This window comes from Tiliqua scincoides, chromosome 5, assembly GCF_035046505.1.
Source record: "Tiliqua scincoides isolate rTilSci1 chromosome 5, rTilSci1.hap2, whole genome shotgun sequence".
Lineage (NCBI taxonomy): Eukaryota > Metazoa > Chordata > Lepidosauria > Squamata > Scincidae > Tiliqua > Tiliqua scincoides.
Window position 1 is genome coordinate 82,740,729 of NC_089825.1, and position 27,519 is coordinate 82,768,247.

Genomic DNA, 27,519 nt, shown 5'->3' on the forward strand with positions numbered 1-27,519 from the left:
TGACTGAACTCCCTCTTGATCCCTGCTGGGTTAACATCAGTCATTGGTCCTACCCAAAGCGGAAATTGGAGAGATTTGTTTATACTGGCCTATGGGTGGTTTGGAAGCAGCAGTGTCCCTGAAAAGGGATTAAAAAAGAACAGGCTGGAGTCACATTTGAGATACCCTCAAACAAGGACACAGTCAATTCCTGTGTCTTTTAACTGCCTTTTCCTCTCTGGCTGCAAGAAAGGATGCTGAATTGTAGCTAACTGTGATTTCCAAACCTAGGCAGTTAAAAGACCCAAATATTTTCTTTTGAACTTTTATCTCAAGTATAGAGTTTTATAGCTGTCTTCTGTCCCATTCGGTCTCCCATTTTCATGGATAAATCCTGAGTTAGCTGTGGGCCCAAACCTCTCCAATTTTTCAGCACCAATTCCACCAAAATGCAGCCCCAAGGTAAGAGAACAAATGTTCCCTTATCTTGAGGAGGCCTCCGTGACTGCCCATCACCACCAGAGGATGCAGCACGTGTCACATTGGCAGGGCTGCATCAGAGCTAGAAGGTTGGATAGGATTGGGACCTGTGTGATGGTTGCTATCAGACCTGTGAGCTGGAAAGACTAAGAGCCCAATCCTGAGCTCGGCACGCCAGCTTTCTGCCAGAGCGCACTGTCGCAAACATGCTGTAAGGCACATCTGCAAGGCTTACCACTGGGCAAGACCCATGCTAGCCCAGCACTGGCCGGCCCTTGGCTAGCACCGGGCAAGTGCCTGTCCTCTGCTACTCGGCGATCTCAAGTAGGGAAGGGGGGTGGGGAGGAGGCGTTCCAGGGAGGGGGGAGGCAGGCGGAGGGCAGGGAGAGGGCGGGAAGGAAGCATGATGAGGAGACAGGAGGTGGAGAAAGGGCGGGCGGGAGGTGTGCTGGGGGAAGGAGGGGGCGGGTACCGTGGAGCTCCAATCCACCGGATCCAAGGCGTTTGTGTGGGGCTTGGTGCCCTACACGAATGCCTTTACTAAAAGGTCTGCGGTAAAGTGAGTAGCCCCATTGCAGGGCTGCTTCCCTTACCCAGGAGAATGGGACATAAGAACAGCCCCACTGGATCAGGCCATAGGCCCATCTAGTCCAGCTTCCTGTATCTCACAGCGGCCCACCAAATGCCCCAGGGAGCACACCAGATAACAAGAGACCTCATCCTGGTGCCCTCCCTTGCATCTGGCATTCTGACATAACCCATTTCTAAAATCAGGAGGTTGCGCATACACATCATGGCTTGTACCCCGTAATGGATTTTTCCTCCAGAAACTTGTCCAATCCCCTTTTAAAGGCGTCTAGGCTAGACGCCATCACCACATCCTGTGGCAAGGAGTTCCACAGACCAACCACACGCTGAGTAAAGAAATATTTCCTTTTGTCTGTCCTAACCCGCCCAACACTCAATTTTAGTGGATGTCCCCTGGTTCTGGTATTATGTGAGAGTGTAAAGAGCATCTCCCTATCCACTCTGTCCATCCCCTGCATAATTTTGTATGTCTCAATCATGTCCCCCCTCAGGCGTCTCTTTTCTAGGCTGAAGAGGCCCAAACGCCGTAGCCTTTCCTCATAAGGAAGGTGCCCCAGCCCCGTAATCATCTTAGTCGCTCTCTTTTGCACCTTTTCCATTTCCACTATGTCTTTTTTTGAGATGCGGCGACCAGAACTGGACACAATACTCCAGGTGTGGCCTTACCATCGATTTGTACAACGGCATTATAATACTAGCCATTTTGTTCTCAATACCCTTCCTAATGATCCCAAGCATAGAATTGGCCTTCTTCACTGCCGCCGCACATTGGGTCGACACTTTCAACGACCTGTCCACCACCACCCCAAGATCTCTCTCCTGATCTGTCACAGACAGCTCAGAACCCATCAGCCTATATCTAAAGTTTTGATTTTTTGCCCCAATGTGCATGACTTTACACTTACTGACATTGAAGCGCATCTGCCATTTTGCTGCCCATTCTGCCAGTCTGGAGAGATCCTTCTGGAGCTCCTCACAATCACTTCTGGTCTTCACCACTCAGAAAAGTTTGGTGTCGTCTGCAAACTTAGCCACTTCACTACTCAACCCTGTCTCCAGGTCATTTATGAAGAGGTTGAAAAGCACCGGTCCCAGGACAGATCCTTGGGGCACACCGCTTTTCACCTCTCTCCATTGTGAAAATTGCCCATTGACACCCACTCTCTGCTTCCTGGCCTCCAACCAGTTCTCAATCCACGAGAGGACCTGTCCTCTAATTCCTTGACTGTGGAGTTTTTTCAGTAGCCTTTGGTGAGGGACCGTGTCAAACGCCTTCTGAAAGTCCAGATATATAATGTCCATGGGTTCTCCCGCATCCACATGCCTGTTGACCTTTTCAAAGAATTCTATAAGGTTCGTGAGGCAAGACTTACCCTTACAGAAACCATGCTGACTCTCCCTCAGCAAGGCCTGTTCATCTATGTGTTTTGAGATCCTATCTTTGATGAGCCATTCCACCATCTTACCCGGTATGGATGTTAGGCTGACCGGCCTATAGTTTCCCGGGTCCCCCCTCTTTCCCTTTTTAAAAATAGGCGTGACATTTGCTATCCTCCAATCTTCTGGCACCATGGCCGTTTTGAGGGACAAGTTGCATACCTTAGTCAAGAGGTCTGCAACTTCATTCTTCAATTCCTTAATAACTCTTGGGTGGATGCCATCAGGGCCCGGTGACTTATTGATCTTTAATTTATCAATGAGGTCTGAAACATCTTCTCTTTTAACCTCTATCTGACTTAACTCCTCGGTCAAAAGTCCTCTTCTCCTGAAGCGCCGCCCGCGGCAGGCTGAGGAATGCAGGATTTGGCAGGAGCCGTTTTCAGTGCTGCTGCAGCCGCGCACCCCGGGCAGCTCAGGATTGGGCTGCCCGAGGCCATCTTTATCTGCAGCCAGACCTTCCGTTGTTGTTGTTAGTTCCATAGAAGGGCCCTCAAGGGCTGTATGTTCACACCCTGACCTTCCACCAATAATTCAACCAAAAAGCCCCTGAAAAATCTATACATGCCATATGGGTTGCATCCAGATATTTTTCCAAAGATGGTCCCTTCTCAGACTGCACCGAAGAAGACTCCCATGTTACCATGATCCAAAGATCTCCAGCAGCTCATGGATCATTTTAGCAAGGCCTGCCAAGATTTTGGACTGACTATCAGCCTTAAGAAAACACAGGTCATGGTTCAGGATGTGGACTCACCTCCCTGCATTACAATCTCTGCGCATGAACTGGAGGTTGTCCATGACTTTGTGTACCTTGGCTCAACGATCTCCGACACTCTTTCTCTCGATACCAAGCTAAACAAACGCATTGGTAAAGCAGCTACCACATTTTCCAGGCTCACAAAGAGAGTCTGGTCCAACAAGAAGCTGACGGAACATACCAAGATCCAGGTCTACAGAGCTTGCGTCCTGAGTACACTTCTGTACTGCAGCAAGTCATGGACTCACAACAGGAGAGGAAACTGAACGCTTTCCACATGTGCTGCCTCCGATGCATCTTCAGCATCACCTGGCAGGACAAAGTTCCAAACAACATAGTCCTGGAACGAGCTGGAATCCCTAGCATCTATGCACTGCTGAAACAGAGACGCCTGCGTTGGCTCGGTCATGTTGTGAGAATGGATGATGGCTGGATCCCAAAGGATCTCCTCTATGGAGAACTCGTGCAAGGAAAGCACCCTACAGGTAGACCACAGCTGCGATACAAGGACATCTGCAAGAGGGATCTGAAGGCCTTAGGAGTGGACCTCAACAGGTGGGAAACCCTGGCCTCTGAGCGGCCCGCTCGGAGGCAGGCTGTGCAGCATGGCCTTTCCCAGTTTGAAGAGACACTTGGCCAACAGACTGAGGCAAAGAGGCAAAGAAGGAAGGCCCACAGCCAGGGGGAGAGACCAGGGACATATTACACTTGCTCCCAGTGTGGAAGGGATTGTCACTCCCAAATCGGCCTTTTCAGCCACACTAGACGCTGTGCCAGAACCAACATCCAGAGCGTGATACCATAGTCTTTTGAGACTGAAAGTTGCCAACATTACAAGGTGAAGTGAGAATTGGAGCTTGATTACTTGGCAAAAATTTCACATACAGTGGTGCCTCGCATAATGAATACCCTGTGCAGCGAAAAACTCGCAGAACGAAAGCGGTATGCGAAGTTTGGTAACTTGCACAACGAATTTTTATGACTTATGCTTCGCATAACGAATTTTTGTTTTGGTTTGTTTTGTCTTAAGGGGCGGATCTTCATGTCCGTTTATGATCCCGTTCACCCTAGTAAGGGGCGGATCTTCATGTCACTTTATGATCCCGTCCACCCTAGTAAGGGGTGGATCTTCATGTCAATTTATGATCCCGTCCACCCTAGTAAGGGGCGGATCTTCATGTCAATTTATGATCCCGTCCACCCTAGTAAGGGGCGGATCTTCATGTCACTTTATGTAAGTAAATCCCATTGTGCTTGCTCCCAGGAAAGTGTGCACAGGATTACAGCCTTCAAACTCCCCACTCAGCATCCCCCCATCGCTCATTCACCCTCTCACTGCCCCATTTCCTTCACGTTTCCCCCCATGATCACGGCAAAAGCAAGCAATTGAGTGCAGCTGCTCTGTCCTCCCCAGCTTAGAGCACAATCCTGTGCGTGTCTCCTCAGAAGTAAGTCCCATTGTGCTTACTCCCAGGAAAGTGTGCACAGGATTACAGCCTTCAAGCTCCCCACTCAGCATCCCCCCGTTTTTGAAATCCTCTGTACAGTATGTATGCCTTTAAATAGCACTTAATAAACACTTTGTAAATTTGACTTTGTTCTGACTTTTCTTGCCCATAGGAACGCATTAATTAAATTTCAATGCATTCCTATGGGAAAACGCGCTTCGCAAAACGAAAAACTCGCATAACGAAAGGAGTTGCGGAACGGATTAATTTCGTTATGCGAGGCACCACTGTACTATAGGCAAGTATCTACGGTAATAATAATAATAACAACTTTATTTTTACCCCACCTTTCTCCCTGAAGGGACTCAAGGCGGCTTACAACAGGTTAAAACAGATTAAAAACATAATTTAAAAACAGATAAAAGCATATTAACACATATCATAAAAACAGTAGTCAGATAAAAAGTAGTAAAAAGGTAAAAAGAGCATAGAGCAGCAAGTCATAAAAGAATCAGGCCTGTAAAAAATTAAAAGATGTTGAAAAGATGTTAAAAAGGCCGAGAACTCAGAAAGCTTGTTTAAACAGAAGGGTCTTCAGGCCTCGCCGAAAAGTCTCAAGAGAGGGAGCCATTCTTAAGTCAAGGGGAAGGGAATTCCATAGCGTTGGTGCCACTACTGAGAAGGTCCTATTTCTAGCCGCCGCCCCATGTACCTCCCTAGGCAGCAGCACTTGTAAAAAGGCCTTCTCTGATGACCTAAGAGGACAAGCCGGATTGTATGGAAGTAGGCGATCTCTAAGATACCCTGGCCCAGAGTAGTATAGGGCTTTAAAGGTCAAAACCAGCACCTTGAATTGGGCCCGGAAACGAATGGGCAGCCAATGTAGCCGCTGGAGAAGCGGACCGACAGAGTCAAACCGCCTACCTCCAGTAACCACACGGGCCGCCGCATTCTGCACTAATTGCAGTTTCCGAACCGTCTTCAAGGGCAGCCCCACATAGAGCGTGTCACAATAATCTAAACTCGATGTCACCGCAGCATGGATCACCGTGGCCAGGTCTGCACGATCCAAGTACGGCCGCAGCTGGCGCACCAGCTGAAGCTGAGCGAAGGCCCCCCTAGCCACAGCCACCACCTGGGAATCCAGGAGCAGCTGCGAACCTGCTCCTTCAGGGGGAGTGCAACCCCATTCAGCGCAAGCTGATAGTCCAGCACCTGCATCGAGGATTTCCAAACCAGGAGAGCCTCTGTCTTATCCAGATTTAATTTCAGCTTGTTAACCCCCATCCAGATCCTCACTGCCTCTAGACAGCTCTCCAGGCCCTCAACCGCCACCCTGGAGTCTGGAGGAAAGGAGAGATAGAGCTGGGTGTCATCATCACGCAAAATTTGGTCGTACTCAGACAGGACTTCTAAAAACTCCAAGAAATTACCTCTATTGTTTGAGGACATGTCCTCCCTGGGGTCACGGAGAGGAAGGTTTTGTTTAGCCAGACAGACTTAAATGTGTCTCAGACTTTTCTGTCATTTTCTGTTTCCTTTTGGGGGATGTCATCGGTTTTGTTCACTTTGAGCCTTGCTGCCAAGGTCTTCTACTTTTCCAGGCATGACATGTGCAGTTTGGATCTTTCATGGTCAGCAACATTAGGATTCAAACCCCCCCCCCCCCATTTGTTGAAGGCAGTAATGAACTTTGATGTTCCTGCTGTTGTTGACTCTGCAAACAGTCTGCAGCAAAAGCAGAACAGTGAGTTTTCCAATTTGGAGTATACCATTCTGAGCTGCTTTTCACCATTTGCTAGTGGAATGCAGAACCAGGGATTGGTTGAAACTTCTGCTGCTCTGGTCCTTCCATTTCACTACTGCAAATGGGCCGTCTTTGTTCCAGATGCACTCGCTTCCCCTTCTTACAATGCTCAGCCGCAGGGCGTCAGGTACAGGTATGGGCCAGGATGCAATATCACAAGACACGTCCACAGTACTTGGCTCATGTTGCTGTAGATCAATGACATGCCCACAATACTTGGCTCATCATGCTCAACATCTTCCTCAGATTCAGATGATGACGATTCAGTGTTGTGAAGTTGTGATGTTGGTTGCATGGATGCGCCATGAGGTATTAACAGCTTTGCATACTTTAGCATGGAGCCCGATAGTTGTGCTATCTCCTCATCCATTTTCTTTCTAATGTTTCTCTGCTGCGCTCCACTTGGGCAAACCCTTTTCATGTTTTCCTACAATGAAAAGTCCAAAAGCAAACAGTGGATCCTGGTGCTTAAAAATGCCATTCTATAGTGTATTATTAATAATGTTATTGCATCCAGACTAGCCATTCCCCAACTCATTTCCCACTCTGCACAAAAACAGCTTCCTCCAGATTAGCAGTCTCCCAATACATATTCCACATCGTTTGTTGTCGTTTCTTCCCCACTCCTGCTCAGGCCCCCCCCCCCGATCTTATTTTCACACTCACCGAACTGAGCACAGGCAGGTAGCCTGAGTGACTTTAAGCAGGAGGGGGATTGACTCTCCCTTGTTCCTCTTTCCTACAATGAAAAGTCAAAAAACAAAGTGGGTCCTAGTGCTAAAAAGTGCCATTCTATAGTGTATTTTATCTTATGACATTGTGCTACACATGCCAAAAATGATTTAGCATTCAGTAGAGGAACACTGTGCACACACTCAGAGGCAACTCCATTTTATTATTGCATCCAGATTAGCCATTTCCCAACAGATCAGATCATTAACATTAGCAGCGTCTAACAGCTACCTAAGTGGAAAAGGAAGACAGGAATGGAGCTACTAGTCACCAAGTGTACAGAAAGCATGTGATATACATGCATGTGTGAACCTGAGAACTTGCAGCTACATGGAAGTCCTTGACTTGAATGAAAAGCATTGTGAATCAAATGGAAGTTTTGCGGATGAAAGTTTTGTGTGCATTGTTGCATCTGTGACAGTCCATTCTCACATACCGATCATCACTGGACACTGCAGTTCTAAAGCACTGAACATGCATGTGAACCAGTTGTAAGTGCCATTCAGAGTGTGAGCCTTTGGGATAAAGACGCATTTTCATTATTGATTAATAATATCACCCAGCTTGCTCTCTTGGATAGAATGGGATGTACCATTTATAGTGACAAGCTCTGAAAGTAGAGAACCTGGAAACTCATTCACAACCTAAGTGGACTATAATGAGCATTAGATTTAAAAGAGGAAGATTTCGCTATAGGGGTATAAAAGTAATTCCCAACATTCCATCACACACTAGTGTAACCAAGAAACAAAACCCTATATGGAAAGTTAGCCCTAGGTGGGTAGTTAGGGATGGGGAGGGCAGATGTCTGTGTGCCCAAGTGGAATATGTCTCCTTGTAATATTAAGCCCTCCATCCATCTATATCAGGGGTCTTCAAACCCCGGCCCAGGGGTCAGATGCGGCCCATGGTAAGCCTCTATCCAGCCCACAGTCAACTTCTTGTCCCCTGAAAGCCTCTGGCCCACTCACTCAACTGAACATGACCAGAACTGTGCTCTGATTGTGTCTGGAGGGTGTTCTGAGGGCCAGAGAGGTTGAATGAATGAACCCATGCATTCATTTATTCACTCATCTAAGTTCCATCTCTTATTTATTTAAATTCTATATTTAAATTATTTTTCTGGCCCTCAACACCACGCCAGATATTTGATGCGGCCCTCTGGCCAAAATGTTTGGAGACCACTGGTCTATATCAGTGGTTCCCAACCTTTTCACTTGCATGCCCCTTGGCAGTCCATTTCCATAAACTGTACCCCTCATGTTAGCAAAATGGTTGTAATTAATATTAGTAATACAAGCACATCTCCCATATATGAAAACCCCTCATGTATTCATCGCTTCATGCATATTACTGTGCTGGTTTTCAATCACTGATTCGTACATCACCAAAAATACCTATTGTTGGGGCTTTTGCAGCCAGCTGGCTCCCTTCCTTCCTGGCCCTGCAAGGCATTCTGGTGCACTACCTGCCTTTTCCTGCCGTCATTCATTTTCAAGTACCCCCAAAGGTGCTGTTTAGTGGCCCTCAACTACTGTCGAGTACACACACACACACACCAGCCATCATGAGGATAGGCGTTTTGACAGTGAAACAATAAAGCCCCCTCCCCGTCCATACACCAGCGGCTTTTTGGCTTGCGGATCCGCTCACCACGAAGGAGTGTACAGGAGGTCAGGGACTCAGTCGCTGCAGAAGCACCTTGAGGTTCCCACAGCGCACTTTCCATCCAGTGTCAGCCTAAACAGGGTGATGCTCATTTTCTGCAGTGATTTTCCGTACTTAGAAGACTTAAGAGAGACTGAGGCCCAAATCCTGACCAACCCTCCCGCATTGACGCAGCTGTGCCAAGGGGGCCTGGGCTGCATCCTGCAGATGGCGGCAGCCACAGAAGCCTCCTGCAGGTAAGGCGATGCTCGTGTCCTCACCTGCAAGTTGCATTGCCCTCACCTCAGTGCTAGAAAGCAGGTGAGGACGGTGCCCTTAGGAATGTATCTAGCTGCCCATGCTGCATGGGCAAGTACACCTGGGCTCTTCATTGGGAAGCCCAGGAGACCTGGCTGTACATCATGCCCACAGTGCATTCTCTACCCCTGCCACTGAAGCCAGGGAGCATTCACCCGCCCAGTCCTCCCACCTCTCTAGTCCTTCCTCTCTATGGTTTTTCTATGCCTCTCTGGTCTTTCCTCTCTATGGTTTTCTATGCCTCTCTATGGTCCTCCTGCCTCTCTATGGTCCTAAAGAGGAAGGAGAATAGCAATCCATCTTTCGGCGCTCTTCAAGCCCCGCCCCCGTCTTTGTCCATCGGCGCTCGAGTGGTCGAGTCTGCCCCAGTTTTTTTCCCGTCGTCCCCCGCGATTGTTGCTCTGTCACGGCCGCAGCCGGTCCGTGGAAGAAGGCGAAGCCATGAAGCAGGAAGGGGGCTCCCGCCGCCGCGCCGGCTCCGAGAAGGCCAAGCCCCCGCCCGCCGAGCCCCCTCAGCCCCCGCCGCCGCCCGCCGACGTGGAAATGAACGAGGAGACCGCCGCTCCGGCCGAACCCGCCTCGACGGAGAAGTCGCAGCGCGAGCTCGACGCCGTCACGCTGGAAGGTGAGGGAGGCGCGCGACCGAGGGGAGGGGGGCTGGATGTGGGCCGTTGCAAAGGGGGCGTGGCTAGAACTTCCCAACGTTCTCTTTGGGGGGGTGGGGAGCCAAGCGAGGGCTTTTAAAAGGGCGTGGCTTTGCGGGGGGGAGAGAAACATTCCCGGCGGCTCCCATTGGCTGCTTATATAGGTGATGCAACAGGTGAGACCGAACCCCCACGTGGGGTTCTCTTAGAGGAGGAGCCACTACCTGGGCGAAGGGTCGGGGCTAAAGTGTGACTCACTGGGAGGGGAGGGGCTAAGCTACTCTATGTCCCACCCAAGGCTTAAGTCAGGGGTGTCCAAAGTTTTTGGCAGGAGGGCCACATCGTCTCTCTGATACTGTGTCGGGGGCCAGGGGGAAAAAAGAATTAATTTACATTTAAAATTTGAATTAATTTACACAAGTTTACCTAAATGAATACATTAAAGATGAACTTATATGAATGAATGCAGGTCTTGCAATAGCTCAAGGCCTATAAAAGGCCTTGCACAAAGCAAGACTGGCCTTTCCTTTGCTGCCGCTACTGCATCACAGATGTGAAACAGCAAGCAGTGGAGGGAGCTCTCATCCCACAGCTCACGCGAGAGGTCAAACAGTCGTCCTCGCGCTGAGAGCAGTTGTGTCAGGCCAGTGTGGGCTCCAACAAATCTCCGGAGGGCCAGAGGCTCATTGGAGACTGGGGGCTCCCTGAGGGCCGCATTGAGAGGCCTCGAGGGCCACAAGTGGCCCCAGGGCCGGGGTTTGGGCACCCCTGGCTTAAGTCATGCTTTGAGCAGAGAGGTGGGATGGTAGGTGAGGCAGAGCCTCCCCACCAGAGTCCTTCAAAAAGCAGCACCGCCGCGGTGGGAGGCGCTCAAGCACACAATGCTCAATGCGGAGTGCATGGGTTGAGTGTGCTTGAGCGCCTCCCACCGCAGCGGTGCTGCTTTTCGAAGGACTCCGGTGGGGAGGCTCTGCCTCACCTGCCTTCCCACCCACCCACCCCATGTCCCTGGCTTTGAGGGATGTGCTTGTCCATGGTAGAGTGGTGTAGTGGCTAGAGAGGGTTTTGTAGCAGCTCAAATATTGGGCCTGAGTGAAGAGAACCTGGGTTCGAGTCAGCTGTGGAGCCCATGGATGCTGGTGCTGCACATCAACAGTTTCTGTGGGATGATGGCGTTCTCTGCAAACGCATTAGGTTTGGAAGTGGAACACTTGTGGCAATATCAATGGGAAGCCTCTGCCAGTCAGGTTTCCCAGATGCATGCACATGGGCGCATAACTCTGTCTGCACACGTGTATTTCACTTCCAGCTTTTACTCATTTGCTGGGGAAAACACTGACATGGCACTGTTGTTTTCTGCTGCATTTGTAGTGCTTAGTATCCTAAGGACCAAATCCTTACCAAATTTCCCACACCGACATGGGTGTGCCAATGAAGCATGTGCTGCATCTTGAAGTTGGGAGGCCTCCTTCCAACTGGGAGACCAACTAAGGCCTCCTCCCTTACCTGGGAGCTGCATTGCTCTTAGGTCAGTGCTGGAAATTTGGTTAGCATTGCATCCTAAATTGTCTTCAATAAGTTACTAACATTTTCATCCTAATCCTACGCATGGTCAGTTGAAAGAAAATTCTGAGTCCAGAACACCTGAGCTGTGTGTTACCCTGCCCTTCTTGTACTTGCTTACTTTAGAATAAGCAATTTTAAACTGTTTTAATTTTTTGTGTAAACATGCATAGGATCAGATTACCACTGTGAGCTTTTTGGCAGAAAAATAAGATGAACACACACAATGCTTAGTAAGAGCAACAGCCAAAGTCTTGCCTCAGAGTCTGCCTTCCTAAGGTGATGTGACAGTGAGTTGTTGTGACATGGGCCGAGGCACTTCAGTGTGCACTGCCGCTTCGGAATTCCTTCCCCCAAAAAACTGCCAGGGCCTTGGTAGCATTCTTAAAGGCAAGAGGTCATCATTAAATGGGACGATGGATCCTCTGGTTGTTGGTGCCAGTTTTGTAATCTGGTATCATATTTATTTGAGTGGCTTTATTCTGTTTTTGTCTGTTATGGTTCCTGGTTGTAAAAACCCTTGTATATTTTCAGAATTAAACAATGTAACGTATAAATAGATCACATTGTAAAGTGTAGTAGAGAAAGAAGACAAATGATTAGACCAGAGGTGTCAAACTCGTTTCAAACCAAGGGCCGAATAGCAATCCTGATGCATGCTGCGGGCCGGAAGTGATGTCATTAGGCAGGAAATTGTGTCATTAAACAGATCATAACCAAAAATAAGAACTTTTTCTCATTTAGGAACTCATTAGCTGCAAATGACAGAAGAGAAAATGTGCAAATCTTGATCATATTTCAATATTTGGGACAGCCCAGTTTTCATGTGGGTTGCCCTTTCAGGAGTAACACCTCAGCACTGCTCAGCAGATGAGAGTCTGAGGGCCACATAAAAAGCTTCCGCGGGCCACATCCGGCCCCTGGGCCTTATGTTTGACACCCCTGGATTAGACTTTCTGCTTGGAAGGTATGGGGCCATGGATGAACATTGTTCAGTGCATTGTTGCAGTCTAAGCATTCATGTCAAGCCCATGGTGTACAAAATCAGATCTATGGAGTAAAGGTGAACTGAATTCACTCTTGAGGGGTTTCTAAGAATAAAGAGAAAAACCACACAATTTACCAATGTGTGTTAAATTTAAAAATTGGGTGTACATACTTAAGAGCTTTCACTCCTCCTGCAGAGAACACTGAAATAACACTGTTCTTCCTCCAGAAAGTGTGCCAGATCACTGAAGATGCAGACTGCATACTTAAATAATAATGTTTCAAAATGGAGAATACTGATACTTTCTGGAGGGTGAGGAAAAAAGTGAGTCTGGCACAAGGAAATTACTTGCTTCCTTGATATAACTGTCAGTTTCTCCAAACACGCTATAGGTAGTGAATAGCTTCCTTTCATCATTTATTAGGAGCTTGGGTAAAGTTGTTTCTGTTCAAAGAGCTTGGGAAGTCTTGGTTTTTCAACCCCAAAATCACCAGGCGTAACTGTAGTGCTTCTTTAAATTGGGAGGAGGCAGCAGTTGGTCAAACCGATATTCAAATGTTTGGTTGCCTCAACCAGCAATGAAAATTCACAGCCGCGCTGCATTGTTGAGCCTGCTTTGCTATTTAGTGATGACAGTCTTACCCTTCTTTCTTGCTCACTGCAGACATCAAGGAGCATGTGAAGCAGCTGGAGAAAGCCGTCTCTGGAAAGGAACCTCGCTATGTCCTTCGTGCCCTTAGAGCATTGCCCTCCACCTCCCGCCGTCTCAACCCCAATGTGCTCCAGAAAGCCATCAATGGCTTTTTCACATCAAACAGTGCTGTGCGGGACTTCCTCATCAGCTTCCTGGAAGAGGCAAGTCCGAAAGAGATTTGTACTCACATTTCACAAGCTGCATCGAAATAGATGATTCCTCTTTGGCCCCTATAAGTGATCTTTTATGCTCCAGTTAAACAGATTACAGTTCATTATATGAGTAAATTGGGTAGCCCAATCCTATCTTGCACTAGAACAGGCAGGCCAGGTGGCCTGTGCTATATTCAGCACAAGATAGGTTCCAGCTGGAGCGCAACTCTGGGTAAGGGGATTTTTTATCCCTTGCTCCATGTCACATGTCTACTTGGATTTGCACCAGCAGTTTCACTGCTGCAAATCCAAGTGGCCCATATAAGGCCAATTGGACCAGGAGTGGGGGTTAGGATGTAGCATAAGGTGCCACAACCGATCCTGCTGCCCCCGGCCCAGTTCGCCCACCCTGCCCAGAAACACCCCCATCTCCATTCCGCCCTCCTGCCACCCTCCCCAACCCCCTGTGCCAGCCTTCCTCGGTCGGCACAAACTTAGTCCCACCAGGCGTGGATGTGGCCTCCAGAAACAGCACACGTCCATGCGCTGGCTCAGTTTTACAGCACATTTGCGACACTCCTAGGCCAGCACAAGGGATTTGTGCAACCCAGCATCGGGTCAGGATTGCGCTCTGAGTTTCCTAACTATAGGACCTGTAATGGGTGGGCAATGTGTGGTCCTTAAGACACTAATGTGTACAACCTTTTATTATGGGATGGAAGGAATCACATGCTCCCACTGGCCTGACGCACATCTCTCTTCCACTTCTTTGTAGCCTATGGACACAGAAACTGACCTACAGTTTCGACCCCGCACAGGAAAAGCAGCCTCCACTCCTCTCCTGCCAGAGGTAGAAGCGTATCTACAGTTACTCCTGGTTATCTACTTGATGAACAGCAAACGCTACCAAGAGGTAATGCACCGCTGACTCCCCCCAACCATGTCTAGTCTCTCAGCTGAAAGCAGAATACTGCCAGTGGCTGGACCTGGAGGGAGGATGGACAGACAAATAAACAACAAAATTAGGAACTGTTCTTCATAATTTTCCTTTCCACATAAGTTCACCCGTATTCTAAAAACTGTGGACACAACATAACAGCCTAACAGAACACCACGCCAAAGTATTCGCATGGGGGTAGGGGGGGTGTCCTTTGCAGGTACTAAAAAATCTTGACAAACTGTGGAAAATCTTAAGTTCATGGATACTATTGATGATTGGTGTGAGTGTTTTTTAGCAAAGGTCCCAGTCTCTCCCTAGCTCTTGGTGCTCTAATACAACTTTTGCCTGAAGCATTCTGTGATGTCTCTTTTTCCAAACCCATGAATCTGTTGTTCTCAAATCTGTCCAAACTTTCTTCACGCGTAAACACATTTAATTTCTGCATACCCAGGACCAAGCACTGTCCAAAATATGGTGATTGCAGCAACTTAATCAAATGTCAAAATCCGGGATTTGTAGAGAAGTGGGACTTGGAGACCCCTTCCCCCACAGTGGACTTGGGTAAACTCCACTTGGAGTCAAGCAAGGAATTCCTTATGCTTTATCTGTTGATTTACAGCAATTTATCTTTGCTATAGCTGTATAGAAAGAACATAATGATGGGCTGAGGTACCTTTGCTGAGGTCCAGGATTTGAATACCTTGTTAACAACCAGCATAAGCAAATATCTGCCAGTCCTAAGTGCCGGTATTCAGAATCCATCTCTGCAACTTTGGAAGTTCTCCAGCTGAAATCTCCCTCTCCTTCCCTTCAGGCCCAGAAAGTATCGGATGATTTGATGCAAAAGATCAGTCCCCAAAACCGTCGAGCTCTTGATTTAGTGGTGGCCAAATGTTACTACTACCATTCTCGGATCTATGAGTTCTTAAACAAGCTGGATGTGGTCAGAAGGTAAATCTGGCAGGATCTGGAGATTTCTCTATCCCAGTCATTTTCTTTCCCTCTTTAATGGCATTGTGCTGACAAGCCTCTTTTTTTTTCCTTTCAAAGCTTCCTTCATGCCCGCTTAAGGACAGCAACTCTCCGCCATGATGCAGATGGCCAGGCCACCCTCTTGAATCTCCTGCTGAGGAATTACCTTCACTACAACCTCTATGACCAGGCAGAAAAGCTAGTCTCCAAATCAGTATTTCCTGAGCAGGCAAACAACAATGAGTGGGCCAGGTACCTGTACTACACAGGTGAGAAGCAGCAGAGTTGAGGATAGCCTTGTCCTCATTTGAACGTCTTTATTGTTGGTTTTTGCCGAAGAAAATGTAAACACCAAGACCTGAATAACTTAAGTACTGGGCCCTTCATTTTCATCATTTATTCTACTAGCTAAATAAAAGGAAAACATTTTGCATTGCGCTAACCCTTACCATTGGAAGGTTCTGCTCAGTACCTGTTTGATTTAAGATTCTACAACCATTGCCCTTGTTGGTTTGAATCTTACTTTTACAACTAACCTGCTTTGGGGGGGGAGGGGGGGAGAGCTGAGTTTGTCAGAATGCTACATTCACCACCAGATACTGAATTCTGTTTTTGCATATAATTGTCATAGATGTCCAGATCGCAGCCTGCCCAGGCACCTTTGGCTTGGAGTTCACTGGATCCTAGAAACAGAGAAATGGGTTGAAAACCTCTGGCTTCCAGCTTCATTGGATTTTGAGGGAGTGAAGGAATTGTCCTTGTCCCTTTGTTTCTCAGTGCTAAACATTGGAGGTTGTTCCCAAACTCTGTTTGTTTTGAAATATATATATATACAGTAGTGTGCTTTTCTTGCCACTGAGAAGTTCAAAACAGGTTGCAAAAATAAAAATATAAAATAGCAAGACAAATATACTAAAACACAAACAAACACACTGGGTTAATTCTTACCATAGCTATGTAAGCTTGGGGAAAGAGAGAGAGCCACTCTCTGTGCCCCCTAGAGGAAGTGCACGGTGTAGCAGTTCATCAGCTGCTGCTATGCTGCTTAGCATGCAAAAAGACAGAGAACATGTTTTGGAAAGAAAAGGGTAACAAAAATTTTTAATTCACTTATAGCCACAAAAAAAAACAACAACTTAGGGCCATATGTGCGCAGGACAATTAGGTTTGCCAGTAAACTTCTGTGTATGAGCTTGATTAAACATTATTGGCTTGCATTGCAAAAGTTTATGTGAGGTGGTCTTCATCCGTTAAGGTCACAGTCTTGGCAGTGAGCTCCTTTTCCCTCCTAGGCCGCATCAAGGCGATTCAGCTGGAATATTCAGAAGCCCGAAGAACCATGACGAATGCCCTGCGAAAAGCACCACAACACACAGCCGTTGGCTTCAAACAGACGGTGAGTGGGTGCCATTTTCTCCACCTGGTGCTTCAGGCTGGTGATGAGTACTTCCGCCACTTATACAAAGCCTTGTGATACTCCGTGGTTGGTCACAGGATAACTGTGTCTTGCATCTTCCCATTAGGTTCATAAGTTGCTTATTGTGGTAGAGTTGCTCTTGGGTGAGATCCCAGACAGGCTGCAGTTCCGGCAACCATCTTTGAAGAGATCACTCTTGCCCTACTTTCTCTTGACGCAGGGTAAGTGATACAGCTGGCACCCTCCTCAACAGTTTGGTGAAAACAATGGCTAGTGCTGCAGTGCTAGAACTGCAAGAGAGAACATAGAATAAATAGTCTTTAGTAAAGTTTTGTTTTTTTTCCATAGAAGTTGTCTCAGAATCTTCTTGTTCAGGGCAGTCCATGTGAAAGATTACTCATAAATATTCATAGACTTCTTAGGATCAGTAATGTGTTCAATTTGAAAGCGGCACTATTTGTTCTTAGTATTGTTTTGCATTTGGTTTAAGCAACCAAACTGTAATAGTATGGTGTATATTGCCTCATACATTTTCTTAGGAAAAATCCTAAGGAAAAATGGAGGGAAAATCCATTATGGGTTACAAGCCATGATGTGTCTGTGCAACCTCCTGATTTTAGAAATGGGCTATGTCAGAATGCCAGTGCAAGGGAGGGCACCAAGATGCAAGTCTCTTCTTATCTGGGGTGCTCCCTGGGGCATTTGGTGGGCCACTGTGTGATACAGGAAGCTGGACTAGATGGGCCTATGGCCTGATCCAGTGGGGCTGTTCTTATGTTCTTAGTAGGACAAATCCTTTTCAGAGTACAGTATATCAATCACAATATAAGTAGCTGTATAACTTTCTACACATTTTCTCTCTGAACTTTTCTGAAGTTACACTTGAACTACTGCCTCCTAAATTGCCTATACATTTAACAGATCCTATCCTTGTAGTTTGGTTTCCAGTTAATTGTAAGTTAAAATCCACAGGAGATACCGGCTTTAAGAATTCCAAATAGCTTTACCAAAAGGGTATGGCTCTGCACATTTCTTGATTCTGCCACAAATGCCTGTTCTTTTTAGACATGCTATGTTCCATTTCTGAAATGCTGAAATAATTTTATAAGCCTGTGAATAATGTAGCTCTTTCCATGACAGACTGCAATTAAACTCTGTAGGTCACTAACTACAGTACATCCCCACTTGTTTGTTCATATTGAAAGCCAGTGCTTTCTTTCCACTTAGTGGAATGAAGAATATGGCAGGACTCAAGTCTGTTCTTCAGACTGCTTACTTCAGCACAAAACACAGCATGCAAACACTGTAAAGAAAGTTTTCTGGAGAATATGATGATTATGTCTGCAACAGTCATAATATATGACTAAGCCAGTGGTATTCAGACTGGGGCGTCGTGCCTTAAGGGGCAGGGGGGAAGGCAGTGACGCAATCCCCAGGATCACGTCGTTAACGGGACTTCAGAGACTGGGACGTACTCACCAGTCCCTGCAGCAGCCTTCCTGGGGTACAGGAAGCCCTGCGTGACTGCCTGCAGGACTCCTCAGCTGGTTTGAAGTGAAAGTAGAGCGATCATGCTCCACTTCTGGTTTTGCAGAAGTGTTCGATCACTCTACTTTCACTTAAGAGTGGCTCTCCCAGAGAGTTTGAGAACCTCTGGACTAAGCCTTTGACACAGTTTTCTGTGGCTGCAGCTAGTCAATAAAATTAAACCACTTTGCTTTGTTTAGTACGCAAAAACTGTGGGCACGTAATCTGATATTAGAGATATTTATGCATAAATGGAGTGTAACACCTGCATGAGGATTAAGCTGAGTTTATTCATTAAAGGCATTGCAGCCTTTTAATGGATGAAATGTGTAATCAATAGTGGAGGCAGTCCTTTCTAAACTTGCATCTTTTATGTAGTGAACCCCCAGGCCCTGCATATCAACATGCTAATCCAAAGCCTCAGCAAAGAATGGAATATATGGTAGCCCAGAAGAGAGGATTGGCCTACAGTTACACACACTCTCCTCACATCTGTCCGTCCTCTCATATGCCTTCTCCATTCTCACAGGAATTCGGACAGGGAACCTGGCCAAGTTCAACCAGGTACTGGATCAGTTTGCTGACAAGTTTCAGGCAGACGGAACCTACACCCTTATCATCCGACTGAGGCACAATGTGATTAAGACAGGTGAGATACCATAACTCCCCTAGAGCTGCAGCGGTGGGGTGTGTGTTAGATCTCTTTAAAACTTCAGCTGTGCGTGTTTCAAAGTTGTCAGTGGGTCTGTCACTTGTTTTTCTCCTACTTCCTTTCTGAGGGAGATGTAGGTGACCAGCCAGTCCTTGCTCCAGCAGAAGCTCCTTAAGTAGAGAGAGAGAAAAAATTGTAGACATCTGTTGTGTATTGATGCAATTCATGCTTTGTTTGGGCTATCTTTCTGTCTCTCATGCAGGCGTTCGCATGATTAGCCTTTCGTACTCACGAATCTCCTTAGCTGACATAGCCCAGAAGTTGCAGCTCGATAGCCCAGAGGATGCTGAATTCATTGTTGCCAAGGTGAGTGACTAGGATGGCTGGCCTGAATGGCAGCTTCACTGTCATCCTCTTACTTTGCATTGTGGTAAACCTCTATGCCCATCTGGGTCTGCAACAAATTCTATGTCAAGCCCTTAGAGAGATTTAGGGCACAATCCTAGCCAACTTTCCAGCACTGTGGTTAAAGGCAATGCAACTCCGAAGTAAAGGAACAAACATTGAAGAGGTTTGAAGAAGTCTCTGTGACTGCCACCCAACTGCAGGATGCAGCACATGCCCCATTGGCACAGCTATGTCCGTGCAGGAAAGTTGGTTAGGACTTGGGCCTTATTTATTTTTCACACTTTTATACTACCCTTCCTCCAAGGAACTCAGTGTGATGTATATGTAGTTGCTCACAACAACCCTGAGAGGCAGGTGAGGCTGAGAGAGAGTGACTGATCCAAGGTCACCCATGAAACTTCATGACTGAGCAGGGAATTTGAACCTGGATTTTTCAACTCCCAAATCACTATACGGTCCTGGTTTTATCTCTTGGAGAGCTATGGAATACTGAGATTTGGACCACTATAATTCAAATAAGTGTCCTCTAAACTCTAATTTCCTAAGATATTCAAACTCTAAACATATAAGCAGAAATTTGAGCGACTTTTCCAGACTACTCCTAGCAGCAGAGGCTTCATTGGGTAAAATCTCACGCCCACTGATGGCCTCCTGTGTCTGTCCACAGTCTGCTTCCAGGCACACTGTTCAGATGCATATTGTGCTTTCCTTTTTTTAACCCTAGTCTTGCTTTTTTTGTAAATGACTGAGAGCAGCTCTGATCATGCAGGCTGATAAAATAGTGAGTGTCTCTGAGCACATTGAGAATGTCTTTGGCTCAGCAAATAACCCTAGCCTGCCACCCTACATCTGAAATGAGGGGCATGGCTCTTGGGAATTTTTCAGTCTCATCACCTCTAGAAATGTAACCTCAGTACTGAAACAAAGTCTTGGGCTATCTGTATGTACTTTGGTCTTGGGGTTCTTACTGTGTGAGAGCAACTGACTCTGTGCTTGCTGGCGGTTCCCAGGCCATCCGGGACGGTGTGATCGAAGCCAGCATCAATCATGAGAAGGGCTACGTCCAGTCTAAGGAGATGACTGACATCTACTCCACGCGGGAACCCCAGCTAGCCTTCCATCAGCGAATTTCCTTCTGCCTCGACATTCACAATATGTCTGTCAAGGTAAAAGTGCAAGTGTGCAGTAGTGTCCCATCAGGTTGTCTTCTAAGTGTGTGCTGTGTTTGTGCTGGTAAGAAAGGAAGCTTTGATCTGACAGTTAGGGCTCTTAGCAGCACTTCTGCATCGAGTTGACTTTTTCACTCCAGTGTGCTCAAACTGGAGTTCATGTGTTCCTCTGCAATTTATTGTACTGTGGGTTTGATACCTAGTGGCAACCAGCAATTAACCCAGCCAGGGGGAGGTCTGCACCCTACCAAGCAGGCTTCTTATGGCTACAAGAAAGGATGACCTGGGTGCTGCATCCCACAAGTGGTCAAGAGACTGAGCTGGGACTTGCAAAAGTTCCAAGTTTAAATCTTACATCTAGAAAGAACTCACTATAAGTAAGTATTAGTCAGACAGTTCTCACCTCAGACCCCAGTTGCACTATGAGAATAATACTGACCTACCTTACAATTGTGTTGTAAAGATTACTAAGGTAATGCAAATGAAGTGCTTTGAATACTCTGAAGCAGTGTTTCTCAAACTGGGTTGGGACCCACTAGGTGGGTCGTGAGCCAATTTCAGGTGGGTCGCCATTCATTTCAATATTTTATTTTTAATATATTAGACTTGATGTTTCCATGGTTATGTGACTGCATTTGGGGAAATGTTACAGACCTGTACTTTTAACAAGCTACTATATATTTTATTTTAACAATGATGGTAAATGGGACTTACTCCTGGGTAAGTGTGGGAAAGATTGCAGCCTAGGATTGTTAAAAATTTTCCTGCTTGATGATGTCACTTCCAGTCATGACATCACTTCCAGTGGGTCCTGACAGATTCTAACAGATAAAAAGTGGGTCCCGGTGCTAAATGTGTGAGAACCACTGCTCTGAAGTATCATATACATGCTAGTTTTCATTCACAAAAGGTTAGGGAGCCTAGCTCTCCCTGAGTTTTTAGAGGGGAATTTGGAAATCAAGTTGGTTACAGGAAGTGACCCCAGGAGATGAGACATAGTTACTGACATCAGAGATAGTTGTATGGATCTTGGGAAACTTTTGATTGTGCCTATATATCTGCTATGAAAAAGCTGTGATAGGGTTCTTGCCTCCAATTCATTGTCTTCTGCCTTCTCCATTTCCCTTTTCTGTTTCTAGGCTATGAGGTTCCCGCCGAAGTCTTATAACAAGGACTTGGAGTCTGCAGAGGTGAGGTTCCCCTGGCAACTGTTGAGAACACACATTGGACTGGGACACAGATATCCACCAGCCTGTAGGTTTAGGGATCCTGTTTCTGAAGAGGTTATCTACAAGCCAGTCAAAACCAGCAACCCTCTTCATCCCCTTCCATCTGTTATCTTCTGCATATTTCACTACCTCTCTGAGTAACTGTCAGTCCCAGAGCATCTTATTTAAAGTCCTGCACAATTAGAAGATGATGCATGTCCCAAAATGGCAGGTCAGGAAAGATGACTGAACAATCTGATTGACAGTGTTCTAGGAAAATGAAGGTTCCCACAAACCAGGAATTCTTATTGAAGCAAGTGACTTATTTCCATATCCCAGGCTAGGTGTACACACCTAAAATTATGTGCCCAGGCAATCTGGATCATGTGCTGAGAAAGCTGAATTTTGTGACCTTATACGAACTGAACAAGTTTGTATAGCTTAATTCACAATTTTTGCTGATCAGTATTGTGTGTCATGGTTTTGATAGACATAGAAAGAGACATAGCATGGTTTTTCTAGACATAAGACACTGTACCCCAGCTACTGAAAATCTCTTTCATCCTTCTCTGGTTTCTAAGATACCAGCAGACATTGCCCAAATACTTGCAAGCCTGTCTTTGCAACAAGAAGGGCTAGAAATGTGCTCTCCCTTTCATTTTGCTTAGGTTTACATTTCCTGCTTATTTCTGACACTCTAAAGGCTTGAGACTGATCTTGAAACAAACCAATCAAGAAAATGTGCTTTTGGGACTGCTTTCTAAGAGACTCTTAAATTATTTTTTTGTGTACATTGCCTCTGCATGTGGACATTATGCCAGTCTGTCTGATGCTTGCTCCAAAGGTTCTGGGTTTTTTTGAGCACTTTTTGTGCCTTGGTGATAACATAACTACTGTTTTCCAGGCCACATGGCCATAGGAAGAGAGCCTGGAGATGTTCTCCGAGGGTGACTTGATGCACAGCGTACAGTGTGCATCTTTAAGACCTTTAAAAGGAGTAGGGGAATATGCCTTTCTGCCACATCATTTAGGTGTGTGCCAGAAACAAAGCCATAACTTCATCCAAAATGGCTGTTTTATTTTACTCACTTTCTTTTACTCACATAAGCAATTTTTAAAAATGCATTCCTACAACCTGCTCCTAAACTTGATTTCTAGGAAATATCTAGTTATATTCTCGTTCAAAATCTTGTATGAGAAGCTTCCTTTTAGCTCTCCTTAAGGAAACACCCATGGCTACAACTTGCAGAAGTCCTGTGCACAAGTCCAGTGTCACCGCATGTTTGTGTAAATCTGACATTGTTGCCTTTGTTTCGTAGGAGCGCAGGGAACGTGAGCAGCAGGACCTAGAATTTGCCAAGGAAATGGCAGAGGATGATGACGACGGTTTCCCTTGATGCTCTGTGGATGGCTCCATTTATTTTTTTTGTTTCTTGCCCAATACAAACCATTGTCTACTGGCTGAAGCCCAGAACTTGCCTTCTTTCTATATTCTGCATGTTGGGGGTGGAATAGAAAAACGCACACCTCTAGCTGCTAGAGGAAGCTGCACCCCCAGTGAAAGGGGTGGTCTCTCCACACCTCTGCCCCAAACTAAAGGTTGCTTTGTGGTTTTCAGTCATAGATGCCCCTGACAAGGGGCAACAAGTATCCATTGTCATCCTTGCTGGGTTTTGGTGAACACAGGGAGAGATGAGTGGGTGACAGATCTGGTGGCACTGTAACACCTTTTCAGCTCCAGCTTGTGGAGTAATTTCAGTCGGAGACTTTTGTCAAATTTTGTTTAGGGCTTTTAAATAAAAGTTTGGGAAAAACGGAATGCGTTTTTGTCTAGAATGTTGTGTGGCACAGCAGTATCAAATCTGAGGGGCAGGCCCTTGGAAGGATGATTACTCAGCCTATTGCCTCTCTTACCCCAAATTAAAAGCACTCTAGTGAACACACTCCCATCCCTGACAAGTTCCTGGGCCCCATTGAGATCCAAATTCAGCCCCTTTTCATGTAACAGAACTTGTAGGCAAATCTAAGTAGCACCATCCTGTTTTTTTTCTCTGTCAAAGTTACAGCGAAACTCTTGCCCCAAAGGATTGGGGCCTGATTTTGGTTTGGATAAGATTGCCACAGTTCGTAATGTTAAAATTTTATATGTCATCTCTTCATTAAAAATGAGGCTAACAACAAAAGAAAAGCAGGTGCCAAGTGAGGAGGGGCAGAGAGTCTAATTCAGTAGATTCTGTTTTAACATAATAGGCAGAGACTGGAGAGCTTGGGATGCAAAGGCTTTTTGCCTCAAAAGAAGTGTCTGCATTTGCTGGCCAGAACCCAGTAATGAGGAAGCCTGCTGGGAGTTTCAGAGTCGGGCTGTAGTCATGAATTACTGCCCAGTCCTAACTAACTTTCCAGCACTGATGCAGCTGTGCCAACGTGGCGCATCCTGCAGTGAGGAGGGGGCACTCAGGGAGGCCTCCTCAAGGTAAGGGAACGCTGGAAAGTTGGTTAGGATTTGAGCTTTAAGTAGACTTCTTTAATCAAATGCAGTTCAGACAGAGGTGGTGGACAATCCTCCATAAGTGATTTTTATGAGCAGGGCAGGCTTTTGAAGAGCACCTCTCTTCCTGTGCAGGAAAAGTTATCAGCTGCCCTCTTAGGTAGGCAACACACTAAATAATGTCTGCCTTAAATTGCAATCGCAAAGATTTGAGATAGAAAATTGCTGTTGTGGTGAAACTCCATCATGGGGGGCTTAGACAAGCACGAATTACAAGCATTTCAATATAGATGGGGGAGGGGTTGACTGAAGCTTCTCAGGAAATTGCTTCTATCTGTATAGCCAAGGATCTCCCAACACAGGTAGATGAGGATGCATAACCCTTTGGCTAGGACAGCTTTGGGTAAAATTTTTGCTGTAAGGCAGCAGTTCATAAATTCTCTGGGCATTTGGGAATTATTGTAAGTACTTGTTGGGGGGAGGCTGAAGGCAGCAATGCCATTGCCATGATCGTGTTGCTGCTGTGGATAAAAGGGTGGTGTTTTTTTTAACCCCTGGCAGCACCAGCCCTCTGGAGAGTGCGGGGAGCCCGCAGACAGTTCTGGCAAACTCCCCAAGCCTCAGAAAAGCTAAAAATGGTGATTGTGACCCACTTCTGGTTTGCCATCAGCATTGTCCTGCCCCTTAAGGGGGCAGAGATAGGGCTTTCCTGGCTGGGGCATCACAACACCCCAGTTTTGGAACCTCTGCTTTAAGGGAAGGGGGTTGACCCCTGGTTCATAACTTCTTCCATTTTCAGCACAAGACCACAAGAGGGAGCCATTTCACTAATATAAGCTTTTGCTTTGCTGCCAGCATTCTGATGAAAACATCCATGTTGCTACTGCTCCTGTTTTTAGCATCAATAGTCCTGGGCTGAGCCCTGTTGAGCCAGCCTGGTGGCATCTAATACTTTAATTGTATTTTTCAGTACAAATGGGTTATATCAAACTGAGTGATGCAAATTTCCAGTAGATTGTCCCAAATTCTAGGCTTAACATCATCATCTAAAGGTCTGCTAGTTTTGTTGCATAATGAATTTGTATCCCACCTCATCAAATATAGTCTCAAGGCTGCTCACAGTATAGACATAAAGCAAAGATGATAGCAGAATGAAAAGGGTTACAGTTAAAGTTATTAATCATGTCTCATTTAAATAAATGGAACAAAGAAATAAGACAACTAGCATGTCTTACTGATTTCAATCATGCTTAGGCATGACCAGGGCTGCAAGCCTATACACATGTACCTGAATCCTACTAAACGTAATAGAACTTACTTCTGAATGGTATGCATAGAATTGCACTCTAATTTCATTAGGATACAACCCAACAATAATAAAAGCAGCAGAAAAAAGACACTAAACATTAAAACAAAACATAGAAGACACTAAAACACAGAAGTCTGTGAAAGCAAGAGCAGTGAACCAATTAACCCATTTTTGCCTGGCCCACAGGTGTACACATTTGGTCTCTGTTGTATATATGCAGGGTTAAGCAGAAATGGCTGAAATGGTGTCAGAGCTCAAGAGGACAGTTGGACCATGCCTGGTCCCTAAAATACAGTAGAGAAGGTGCCCTGGCTGTGTGTCTAGGAATGGAGTTCCACAGTGTCTGCCATCACTAAAAAAAAAAAAAAAAAAAACTTTGCCAGTGGCCATCCACCTTACCTCAGAAGACCATGAGGGGGCAGCAGTGGCTCTCCTGAGGTTGCTCTTAACAGGTTCATGCCCACACAGTCCCTTAGGACAGCATTTCTTAATGTCTGTTCCCTGCTGTGCCACTTCTCATGGTGCACCTAGTGGAAGTACCACTGGAAGTAGCTGGTGATGAAGTTGTTGCCAATTACTCCCAGATGGGGAGGCCAGACACAATAAAATAAACTGGTAAGAGGCTCAGGGCAGATGGGGCTTTTTCGAGAATGCAAAAAGTGCATTCTGGAGCTCTTCCCCCCCCCCCAGCCAAGCCTACTGCTGCTTGTCACATTGCATTGCTGGTCTTGCTGCCAGGTGCTGGTGGGGGTCTAGGGGTCCTGTGAGAACCACCAGACGCCACCTCAAGTACCACTGGTGGTATGAGTATCACCGGCTGAGAAACACTGCTTTAAGCGCCCCCTCCCCAGTCATTAAGAGCTTAAACAATAAAGCCTGTGCTTTGAATTGGGTCCACAACCAGAATGGTAGGGTGCAGGTGAACTTGCAGAATATGGCTCCCCTGTGGTCCACCCCAGTGAACAACCTGGCCACTGCATTCTGAGCACTCTTCACAGGTGCTCCCTCACATAACCGGGCGTTCGCCCTATAAAATAACTGGAATATTAGAACCTGTTCCCTTGGAACACACATCATCAGGCAGAATGGAAAAGCAGCTAATTGACAGCTATAGAAAATGTGAAACATAAAACGTGGAAGAGTGCTCTTCTCTTGGATCATCAGGTTGTGTTGGTACCAGCATAGGCAATCATTCAAGTTACATTAAAGCCACCGGGTAGATGGGACTCATTAGCCTGGGAAGGCAGCTCATCTGAGAGAAGGAAAACTCTGATCCCAAACCTCCACTGCCTTCTGGCTACATCCAGTTATGGAAAAGGCTTCAGGAGTCAACCTCAAGGCAAAATCCGGAGCCGGAGTCCCTGAGGCAGTTCATGGCTGAACACAGTCACGTTCTGGCAACTCCTGCGACGCCGCTGGAACCAACCGTATTGGCTTCTGCCTTTCCATTGGACCATTTCAGTGACATGGAGAGGGGGGATTTGCTGCATGGGTAACAGCCTATCCTCCATACCTACTTTACCCAGGCTTCGCGCACTGGAGAGGACACTCTGTTCCAGAACCACCATTCAGAGCGTGACACCATAGTCTTCCGAGACTGAAGGATGCCAACACACATTAAAGTAGCAGGACAAATGGATTTTTTTCCCCTAAATAACACCCCCAATTGGGGAAAAATGAATCCAAACAGGGAGTGATTAATGTTTGACAAAAAGAGGTATTGTGGCTTAAATCTCCCTTGAAGCTGTATGTTATGCCTTGATGGTAGTTTTACTCACCAATTCCAAAGCCTCAAAGGCTCTGCTATCACTCTGTGGGGCAGCACTGGCGTTTTGAACATACCCCGATGCCCTCACATTTATACTGTTGCAGAGTTTAAGTCTAATATGCAACGGTCCTGGGGAGGCAGCATTTCTCAGACTAAGGCCACAATCCTAACCAATTTTCCAGCCCTGACATAAGGGCAATGCAACTTCGAGGTAAGGGAAAAAACATTGCCTTACCTTGAGGAGGCCTCCGTGACTGCCCCCTAGCTGCAGGATGAAGCATATGCCCCACTGGCACAGCTATGCCAGGGCTGGAAAGTTTTAGGATTGCGTAAGCCCTTCAAATGGGGAACGCAGCAGTATGAGACACACAGACACACACACACACACCCAAGAGAAATGGTGTCCTCTGTTTTCCTCAACAAC

At 46.4% G+C, this 27,519-nt stretch overlaps 1 protein-coding gene and 1 long non-coding RNA gene across 2 annotated transcripts; one reads left to right on the forward strand and one right to left on the reverse strand.

The window, feature by feature from the left end:
* Positions 1 to 6,150: 6,150 nt before the first annotated feature.
* On the reverse strand, positions 6,151 to 8,954 carry LOC136654077 (uncharacterized). The gene is made up of 3 exons (XR_010794575.1): positions 8,885 to 8,954; positions 7,166 to 7,238; positions 6,151 to 6,926 (listed from the first exon to the last, which is right to left on the reverse strand). It is a non-coding gene; the product is annotated as an uncharacterized lncRNA (long non-coding RNA).
* A 633-nt stretch (positions 8,955 to 9,587) lies between these two features.
* PSMD3 (proteasome 26S subunit, non-ATPase 3) lies at positions 9,588 to 23,349 on the forward strand. Its single transcript, XM_066627663.1, has 12 exons — positions 9,588 to 9,821; positions 13,056 to 13,246; positions 14,013 to 14,150; positions 14,992 to 15,128; positions 15,228 to 15,418; positions 16,442 to 16,545; positions 16,673 to 16,787; positions 18,623 to 18,742; positions 19,008 to 19,111; positions 20,164 to 20,319; positions 21,462 to 21,512; positions 22,850 to 23,349. The coding sequence occupies exons 1-12, from the start codon at positions 9,638 to 9,640 to the stop codon at positions 22,925 to 22,927; spliced, it is 1,569 nt and encodes a 522-aa protein (XP_066483760.1). The 5' UTR covers positions 9,588 to 9,637; the 3' UTR covers positions 22,928 to 23,349.
* The last annotated feature ends 4,170 nt before the right edge of the window (positions 23,350 to 27,519 follow it).

Bases quoted from the DNA above. Each gene is read 5' to 3' on its own strand.
- PSMD3 (XM_066627663.1), top strand. From the start codon at position 9,638: ATGAAGCAGGAAGGGGGCTCCCGCCGCCGCGCCGGCTCCGAGAAGGCC. The intron at 13,247-14,012 runs GCAAGTCCGAAA...ACTTCTTTGTAG, and splicing joins TCATCAGCTTCCTGGAAGAG to CCTATGGACACAGAAACTGA. The intron at 15,419-16,441 runs GTGAGAAGCAGC...TTTCCCTCCTAG, and splicing joins CAGGTACCTGTACTACACAG to GCCGCATCAAGGCGATTCAG.